Source organism: Camellia sinensis, chromosome 3 (genome assembly GCF_055761805.1).
Source record: "Camellia sinensis isolate YWXY chromosome 3, ASM5576180v1, whole genome shotgun sequence".
Lineage (NCBI taxonomy): Eukaryota > Viridiplantae > Streptophyta > Magnoliopsida > Ericales > Theaceae > Camellia > Camellia sinensis.
The window spans coordinates 1,753,318-1,763,398 of NC_138963.1; the positions used below are offsets into that span (position 1 = coordinate 1,753,318).

Here is a 10,081-nt window from a genome sequence, read left to right on the forward strand (position 1 = left end):
TATCATGAAGATTGATCGATGCCAAAATACTTGGGCACCATCTGAATAGATGTCATGTCATCCAACAATTATGCACAAGTTTCACAAATTACAAAACACCAAACCATGCTAACAGGTTTAAAATATACAGACAAAACAAAACCCAGCTACCAACACCCCACATCTCCTTAATCTTGCAACATCAATCAATTCAATGTCATCATTAACAAATCTTTGCTTACATTGGAGTGTCAACTAATACCTTGGGTACCAAAACATACCTTTAATGCCCTCTGGGTCAGGTTCAAAACCTAGATTCCGATAAAATTCCACAACTGCAATGATTATGTAACAGAACGACGTCAAAATCAAAGCTTCAAGAATCCAAAGTATTGTCAACTGTGCATTGAGAAGACCAGAGTTGACATGGGAAATTTCTCATGTTATTTATCAATGAAAGAAGCTTTTAGAAATTAAAAGTACTAGATGAATAAGGAAAAAATATCACAATATTAGAGTCAGTATATGGATTCAGAATCTCCTTACGAACTAAATAATTCATTGTTCTCGATTACACAGATAGGTCCCTTACTTTAATCATACCAAGATTGCAATATTTTGTGGTTATACCTTGACTATCTGCAAAGAGTGTAATATTGCCGATGTCCCTTTGCAAGAGAGCCCTTATAAGCTTTTCAACAAGGGCCTTCCCAAGACCTTGGCCCTGCATGTGATAGAAATCTTAAAACAACAATTTGGTAGATTGCATAAATTCGAAGGAACATAATTGTTCAGTTACACATCACTAGTATTTTAGGTGCAACATGTGGACTCAAAGGGTAGGTCCCACCCAATGTATCTACCCCTCCCAGATCCCCATCCAATGGTGACTAAACTGCGCGTATGTGGACTCAATCCTAACCGCTCTTATCTTCTCTATTGTCCATCTAATGAACCTATGATATCTGAAAGACTGAAAAGCATGCCTAGATCAATAGAATTAAAACAAAGCTACGTTTGGGACCTAAAAGGCTAATAAAAGCTAAGCAATCTAGACATGGTCAGAATATGTGTTGAAGTTCATGCTTGCTATATGGTATTCCAAAGACCTTTTGTCTTGATTTGGGATATCGTGATTGTTTGAGATTAAAGTAGAGAATCCCTATAGACCACAAAGGTGCACTGGTTGCAAAACCTTCAGACACAATCTTTGCACTTGTCCCTCCTCCCCCAATCCTTTGAACAAAGTGCATGAACTCAAACAAGAATGGAGAGCGAAAGAAGATCAAGAAGACAATGGGGAATGGCAAGAAGTTACTAAGAGAAAAAAAGTGGTGAGTTTCCAATCCTATAGAGTTGCCTTTGGATGGAAAATTGAAGAGTAATGCTGCTTCTACTTGCATCATGCCTAGAACCATCTATAAGCTCAAATAAGTGTATTAACATTAACTCTTTATTGTTGCCGATCAAAAAAAAATTAACTCTTTATTGTCTCATTGGAGAGGATGATGCTGTCAATTTAAGTTCTCCAATATCTAGGGAAGAAAATAAGAGAAAGCTTGATGAGAGGATCAAACACCTCATGCAAGGTAGAGAGAAAAATTCACTGCATCTTTTGAAAATTTTATGCCTAAACAATCCAAGAAAAAGGCTTAAAACACAAAAGGATGATCTACAGAATTAGCATCTACAGTGGCAACCTCAATTGTTTTATCCTGACTAAATCTCTCGTGTTGTGAGAGTTTATTTATTTTTTATATTTTATATATTTTTTTAATTCCTAGCCTTTTGGTTCCTTAGAATACTTTTCTAGGTTTCATTGTTTTCCACCACTTTTAGAGGTTTGTTGTGCCTTTTGGGCAGTTTTTTGAACTTTGTTGTGAATCTCTTCTTTTTTGGTAATAAAAAATTCACTTACCAAAAAAAATAAAAAATAAACTTGAAAAACACAAGTGCCTGCATTTGAGTAATCTGCACGGAATTTTCTTGGGAACAAGTAAACTAAAAAATCTCAAACGTGTCCACAAGGAACAATGACTAGCAGTCTAGAATAAACTAATCTGACTTACTATTTCAAGCGTCAATTTCTAAGAGTAAGCATTAGAGAATGCCATTTTATACCAAAAAGGGAAGGCCATCTCAAAGCCAGAATGAAATCATTGATGCAGTAAGCCAGTAACCATCATTGCCAGTTTAGGGAAGCAATTTCCTTTTTGGAGGCCAAAATATAAGGATTTTTTATGCTGCAAGTCCAACAAAAGGTGTCCATGGTAGTTTTAGGTCCCTTAGACGAAGAGTATTTTTTATTTTTTATTTTTCTTTGTCGTTTCCTCAGAACTTCAGTTATCCAGTTAATCTCAGTCCTTTGTAACTAAAAGTAAGAAGTATTTAAGTTTCCACAAAAGATACTCCACTGGTACCGTATCACATTGCTGAAATGCTTAAGTTCACATAAATTCAAAAATGTTAGTGTAGTAGTTGTACAACCGCAGGTAGGATTCTTTCGTAATTGACAGATTCTTATTCTAAATGCCTTCAATATCAACTATTTCAAAACATATGCATCAATTTTTAACTTTATTTTAAAATTACAGTTCAAAAAGTAAGTGACAAGTCTTTTTTTAATCCTGCCACCAGCATGTTTGTTCCCACACAATAAACATAGAATACCTGATAGTTGGGATCTACTAGAACATCCCAAATTGTTGCATTGAAGGCGTGATCTGACGTAGCACGAGCCATGCCTATAAGCTTCTTTTGGTCATCGAACTCTGCCAAGGAACTTTCCAAGTACACTAAGATGTTCATCATTTATTTTAAAATGGGGAAAGTATATCACAGCTGAAAATAATTTTTGGCACATACAGAAGCATAAATGATGGCATTGAATAACTAATTTGCACAAAATACAAGAATTCCAGTGCACAGTCTTATTTATTAGGTACCTGCTTCAGGTGATTTTCTTATGGAATGTAATGCGGCTACCATGTAGCTATTTTTCAAAGCTGCAGCTAGTTTTGACAGTGGCCTCCGAGGCCAGCCAACCTATTAACCCATGATGAAATTAGACTAAACTTTATTATATGTAAATAAAATAGTGCTAGTAAACAAAACTAGTAAAACAGGGCATATCATCCCTGAAATTCATAATATTGAGAGAGAGAGAGAGAGAGAGAGATAGTATAGCGATCCCAGTTGTCCCTTTACTGTTTAGTTGTATTCCGGACTCGATTCCGTGGAGTTGGTAGTTGTATCTATCTTGTTGTCGTCCTTTAAATCCATTTGTTTGAGTTTTAGCATGTGTTGGGCTTGGTTGTTACAGGTTGGTAGAGCTTTGGCTCCCATTGTTGTTGCCCAGTTTTTGAATGGTCCGCTCGAGCGGGTCATTTTGCGCTCAAGCGGGGTTTACACCCTTCCAGCATTTCGTGTCCCTGCAAAACTTCTGCAGGTGTGTTTTCTACGCTTGAGCGGGTTTCTTGCGCTCGAGCGGGTTGCGATCGAGCGGGCTTGTTGGCGCTCGAGCGGGTAGTACCTCGTTGGTGAAAGTTCTGGGAGATGAAAATCTACGCTCGAGCGGACTGGTCTTTCGCGCTCAAGCGGGTGTGCTTTGTCTTTGTGTCTTGGAGCTCGAGCGGGCATTCTTGCGCTCGAGCAGACCCAGTTTTCTGTTCTTGATGCTCGAGCGTCTTGTTATCTGCTCGAGCGGGAATGTCGTATATCAGTTGGCAGCTGGGCGTTTTAAAATTACTTTTTACATTCTCTCTTTCTCTTACTTTCTAAAAACACCTTTTGAGAACTTCTCTCTCTAGGATCTCCCTTCTCTCTAGGATCTCCTTTCTCTCTAGGGTTTGATCTAGTTAGAGTGTCTCCCTATCCTCCGGCCTTTGTAAAAAGTGTGTTGATCATCGAGGGCTCCGTTTTAATCCCTGGATCTTGGAGTTTGGAGCATTTTGGTTTTCTTCAACTTCCCCGTTTGAGCCTAACTTCGAGGTAGGGATATCCTACTCCTCTTTATGAGCTTTGTCTTTGAATTTTAGCATTTTGATATGTTGGGGGTTGTTAGGTAATTTTGAGAAAGTTTGGGTCTTTGTGTAATTTTACAAAAGATGGGGTTTCATTTATAATTAAACCTATATGCATGTTTGGCATAGAGAAATGAGATAGATGATGAACTATGGATGAAAGTGGAACCTTGGGGTTGTTATGTTAATTATGGGAATATGCCCTAATTAGTTGGATAAATTAATTTGTATAATTAATTTTGAGAAATGAGGAATTGAATTGAGAATATTCAAATTGAAAAGATTATGGGATTAACGGGTGTAGTTGGATTCATTTAATCGCTCACCCAGGTTGAATGTTGATAATATATCCATTTAGTGCATTTGTTTTCTGTTTAGAAATAACTGCTTTGGGCTATCGGTGGAGGATAGTCTTGATTGTTGTAGACAATGTATGATGATTAGGCAAACTAAAACTAATCGATTGAGTATGCTATCGAATATAGCGGTTGGAATAATACATCGACTTTATGTATTGATTGTTTATGTATATGATCTATGTTTATATACATTGTGTGTGGGGGAGGAGATAGGGGATGTACTCCACGGTTTAGGAAAAGATAGGGGATGGACCTCTAAGCCGGATTGTGTATGACATTGATACAGCACTACCATGTGTATCAAGTGTTGATTATGGAAATGTTTAAATTGATTTGATATAGCACTAAAATGTATATCGTTATCAATTGTGAAGTATAGAAGTGTTTCTATGTTATGTAGATACAGCACCAAAATGTGTATCATTCGTATAGTATAGGAGTGGTTTATGTGTTATTGATACAACATCAAAATGTGTATCCATCATGAATTTCAAAAGTGTTTTTAAGATGAATCTTATTCTCATTAAGTTATTTAGCTAAGTTTTGAGCCTTGTTTTCAAACTCAAGGTTGAAAAAGAAATGAGAAATGAAATGTAACATGGACTTAAATGTCATGAAACTGGAATGTGATATAAGTGGGTGTATCGGTATTGACCATCTATCAACTGCTAATCTTTTAGTCATTGTTCATAGCTGGTTTAGTGTATTTCTGCTAGGCTGTGGCTCACCCTTTATGGGACATCATTTTCAGGTGCAGGTAGCATGCCACCTCCAAGGACATAGCTTGGGAGGCTAGAGGCAGACAGATTGCTTTTGTTGTTTGCTTTCTTTTGATGTATTCCATGTAAATTCAAGCCAATGGCTTAACATGTATTGAGTTAGTACTCTTCTTTTTGTAACCAAGTGTTAACTTGGAAAGCTGTAAGCCTGTAGGGCATTTGCTTTTGTTGTTAACATGTAATACTTTTGTAAGAACTACTCTGATTAATGGAAAGATGGTTATCTTCTTATATCCTTGCATGTCTAAAATGATGGGTTTCACGTATTATTTCGAGGGCGTTACAGGTAGAGAGAGTTTTGAACTGAAGGGTATTAATTAACCAATGGTTTAAAACCAACTACAAGATCTTTAACAGTTCAACCAAGACAACTCCATCAAAGCAGGGCACATCAATTGATTTTGTACAAGCCAATAAAAGGGTTTCAAATTTTCAATAATCTGGCATCTGATTAGAGAAAAAGGGCATGCCAAACTACCATTTGTATAGGGAAGTACGCAATAAATTTATGTACCAACATGCACAAATTAAAGCACACAAAATCTAATGGTATGCTCGTGTATACACTACATAAGACTATGCCTTAAAAGGCAAACAATTTTCCAAGTTTTGCATGCACACAGAAAGGTCCTGGAAAAGCAAATTACCTTATCACATAAGGCTTGGAGATCATAAACATCAACATCTCCACCTGAAGAAAAAATTATCTGTTCAATCGATCCATCTGGATGAGTCTTCTCAACTAGAACAAACTCTTGAGGCAATGGACCTTCCCCTTCTTCGAGAGTGGAGGTTGGTTCAATAACTTGTGTGGTATTGTTTTTCAAAAATCTGCAACGCAAAGCCAGATAAACCAGTTTTAGCCAATCCATGAGATAAATAGATTAAATAGGAGCACAGCTTGCAGTATGATGCATAGGTCAACAAAAAGCTAATTAATTAATCACTAGATAATGGTGGAGGTCTATTCTTAGAAGCACAGGTACGGGCACAGACATGGATAGGAAACAATACAGACACGACGCCAACATGGCAATTTTCAATAAATCTTATATTTCACATTATTTAAAACATGAATATACATATATGAAAACAATAATCACTCCTTCACTTTTTACAACATATGAAATGTTTTGATTCAAATGGTCAACAAAATGATAGCACAACTTCTGAAAAGATGGTTTATGTATGTGTGTACGTTTGTTTACAACTGTTACTTACCCTGATCTGATGGATTCCCAAAAGCCAGCCTTCATTCGAGAAACCTTAATCTTTCTATTTCCTATGGATAAGATGATAAAAAACAACAAAGAGATTAAGAATAAGAACTATGAAATTATACAAGTAGTAAATTAGTGATCTATCATATTTCTAATAGCTCAACAACCTTCCTAATGAAACTCATACAAGGATGAATCGAGCTCATCAGCCAGGATGATGAGATTAACTATAGAAGTGAAGTAATATGTGAACAAATAGTTACATAAAGCAAGTGCAAGCCCTTGCATGACCATACACACGACCAAGTACAGAACTCGCAAGTGCAGCTGCCGCCCTAGACATAAGAGCTCCAAGGCAAATGAGTCAAAGTATGAAGAGCCCAACACAACTTGGCTCGCGCGATGAAGCCAACTTGCTTGGGAGCACCATGGTTCACACGGAGTCCTCACCCACCATGGTCCTTCATACATACCTCATTCCAGCAGGGGACACACTCTCTCCCTCCGTACAACAGCATAGTTGGGCCCTTGGCTCACCTTTGCGCTCGCTTGAAATAAGATGCAACAACATTTCTTAGTGGGGAAGAAGAAAATTCACTTTCAAGAATTAACATGATTTGAAAAAATTTATTTCAGTTAGGGAGTAATCAGAGAAATGAGATAATATTTGAATCGCAAACCCCGGAAATGTAGCTTATGAATAACAAGAAGGGAAAAGCTACTACGTGCACTCCTTTTTGGGTGCATATGGTATGCACCTTATGCTAAAAAAACATATAACTTTTTATGACAAAATATATAACTTTTGTCACAAAAAAATATATTAAGTTTTCTACTTCTCAGAAAATGTATAACTCTAGTTATATACAACCTTTATGTGCCCATCATAACTTCACCATTCATAACTTTGATTACAAAAATGGTAACTTTGATCCCAAAAGTCCATAATTTTTATCACAAAAATCATAAATTATCTTAGAATGTGCACTTCCCTAACAAGAAACAATGGCGTTCACTTAAAAGACAGAGAAATATAGATGAGAATACAGACCGACCTGTACTAAATCCATAATTAAGATTGCAAGGAAATGGAAACAGGTTTGAGACTTTACAGGGGCAACCGATGGAAACAATAGCGCGGCTGCAATATAAGCAAGTGCAAGATAAAAGAATTAGTAATATTCCATCACCACCACAACACAACACAACACAAATGACGAAACCTAAATCAGACATTGATATTTAATTGATGCTCAGATTGAATTGGATTGAATAGTTGCCTACCAAATCCAAAAGTTTAAAAACACAGACCACCAAACAGAATCAAATGATTTTCGAAGACCCCTTCATTAGATAGATAGAAAGCTTCTTCGAAAGCTGTTTCTTTGAGAGAGAGAGAGAGACAGAGAGAGGAGAAGAACTTACGGAGAAGAAGAAGGTGAGACAGCAGCGAAGATTTGCATTGTTGGTTTTGGTTTGGGGGTCGGGTGGTGTGGAACTGGTGTGTGTCACTGATTAGATTGGTGATTACCAAGCGCACCCTGGATATTCCACAACCCAAACACCGTCTCTGGATCTATTATGATGACCACTGCCACCGTTTGAGAAGTGAATATTTTAGTAGGCTATTTTAGTTTTTAGCTATTTTAAATAGACTAAAATTTTTGTGTTTGAAAAGATAATTGGATTTTTTTGTGGTTGGATGTGATGTTTGTGAGAGAAAAAGTGAAATGATTATGAGTTTGATGTGATATTTTGTCTTATTAGCTATTTTAGCCTATTTTGTCTTTTTGTGATTTTTAGCCTAAATTTAGCTATTTTTTTTCTTCCCAAACACCCCAACTGTTTTATTTTTTTCTCTCCCTCTTTTCATTCTTTTATTTCTTTCTTTCTTTGTTTTTATTTTTATTTTTGTTGCTTTTTAAGTTTTTATGTTTAAATTCAATTAAGAAAAATTAGTGAATGGTTTGGTTTAAAAGATTATCGGATTTACTGGCTAATGAGTGAATTTGATATGTTGAATTGTTTTGTCGTTGATGTAAACTGAGTCAATAGCTTGTCACACAATTTTATTTTCATACACAACTTGGTTCTATCAGTTGTGTCTATTTTGGCCCTAAACAATTCTTGAATTCATGAGTACTTTAGAGAATTTAATCTTTTCAATTATCATAGAACCAGCCCAGTTCACACTCATATAGGTAATTCCCATTAAAAGTATCATGTTATACCCTACTTGAATTTCCAAGTTATGAGTCTCATTAAAAACAAAGCTTAACTTATTCAGCGCTACAGGTAATCACTATCTCATCATAGAAATTTGCAGGAGTTTTACTCTTTAGTGATTCTAATGAGTCATTCTTAATTCGGTTATCCTTTTGAACTTAGATCTTGGGATCTCCAATCAATTAGGTTGTGTTGCCTTTGAGGCAACTCTTAAGTGATAGGCTTTAATCTCATTCCCCTCGATGATAGCAACACTTGCTCTCTGGTCAAAGCCTTTGTCAATGGATCCACTATGTTTTTTTTTTTTTGACGTTATAAACTCAATGGAAATTATTCCATTAGAGAGCAGTTGTCTAACGGTGTTATATGGCTCCGTTTGGCAAGAGCTTTTGTGGCTATTTTAGCCACAACAAACAAAATATCACTTCCAACTCATAAACATTACACTCTTCTCTTATAAAAAAGTCAAAAAGTCATTCCCAAACTAAGCTTTTTAGCCCAGGCTAAAATAGCCAAAAAAACCAAAAAGCCAAAAAGCCAACCTACTTCCCAAACGGAGTCTACGACGAATGTGACAAAACTTACTGTTATACATATAATTTTGTGCCCTAGCCATTGCAGTTTGACTGTCACAATGAATGCAAATTGTTGGCACAAGTTTTAGCCATATTGAAATATTTTCTATGAAATTACGAAACCATTCTTATAGCGATCCCGGTTGTCCCTTTGTTGTTCTGTTGTATTCCGGACTCAGTTCCGTGGAGTTGGTAGTTGTATCTACCTTGTTGTCATCATTTAATTCCATTTGTTCGGGTTTTAGGATGTATTGGGCAGAATTGTTACAGGTTGGTTAGGCTTTGGTTTCAATTCTTTGTTGCCCAGTTTTTAGGAGGTCCGCTCGAGCGGGTCTTCTTGCGCTCGAGCGGAGATTGCACACTTCCAGTTTTTCGTGTCCCTGCAAAACTTTTGCAGGTGTGATTTTTATGCTCGAGCGGGTTTCTTTACGCTCGAGCGGGTAGTACCTTCTTGGTGTAAGTTCTGGGAGGGGGAAATCTACGCTCGAGCGGACTAGCTTTCGCGCTCGAGCGGATATGCTTTATTCTTGTGTCTTGGCGCTCGAGCAGGCCTTCTTGCGCTCGAGCGTGTCCAGATTTTTGTTCTTGACGCTCGAGCGTTGTGTTCTCCGCTCGAGCGGGAATGTCGTATATCAGTTGGCAGCTGGGCATTTTAAAATCACTTTTTGCATTCTCTCTCTCTCTCTTACTTTTCCAAAAAGCCATTTAAGAACTCCTCTATCTAAAACCATAACTTCTCTCTAAGTATTGATCTAGCTAGGGTGTTTTCCTCACCTTTGGTCTTCACAAAAGTTGGGTTGATCGTCGAGGACTTTACCTTGATCCGAAAATTTCGAGTTTTGGAGCATGTTGAGTTTCGTCATCTTCTTCCATTGAGCTCCGAATTTGAGGTAGGGATTCCTACTCACTATTATGATTTTC

General features: G+C 37.0%; 1 protein-coding gene across 3 annotated transcripts; it reads right to left on the bottom strand.

Moving 5' to 3' along the window:
- NSI (nuclear shuttle interacting) lies at positions 1-7,958 on the bottom strand. 3 transcript variants are annotated; one of them, XM_028242032.2, is made up of 8 exons: positions 7,785-7,958; positions 7,415-7,500; positions 6,361-6,421; positions 5,787-5,970; positions 2,925-3,024; positions 2,650-2,750; positions 610-703; positions 1-314 (listed from the first exon to the last, which is right to left on the bottom strand). In XM_028242032.2, exons 1-8 carry the CDS (start codon positions 7,820-7,822, stop codon positions 235-237), a joined length of 744 nt encoding a protein of 247 aa, XP_028097833.2. In that variant the 5' UTR covers positions 7,823-7,958; the 3' UTR covers positions 1-234. The 3 variants fall into 3 exon arrangements, with proteins under 3 accessions (XP_028097833.2, XP_082775067.1, XP_082775066.1); XM_082918941.1 differs by having other exon boundaries at positions 2,650-2,774; positions 6,623-7,500; positions 7,785-7,955; XM_082918940.1 differs by having other exon boundaries at positions 2,650-2,774; positions 7,785-7,952.
- Positions 7,959-10,081: the final 2,123 nt, after the last annotated feature.

What these genes read in the sequence shown, in the direction of transcription:
- NSI (XM_082918940.1), bottom strand. Translation starts at nt 7,822, where the DNA reads ATGCAAATCTTCGCTGCTGTCTCACCTTCTTCTTCTCC. An exon ending in TGGGAATCCATCAGATCAGG is followed by an intron (nt 5,971 to 6,360) that starts GTAAGTAACAGT and finishes TTTGCGTTGCAG; the next exon opens with ATTTTTGAAAAACAATACCA. An exon ending in ACTCTTTGCAGATAGTCAAG is followed by an intron (nt 315 to 609) that starts GTATAACCACAA and finishes TAATCATTGCAG; the next exon opens with TTGTGGAATTTTATCGGAAT.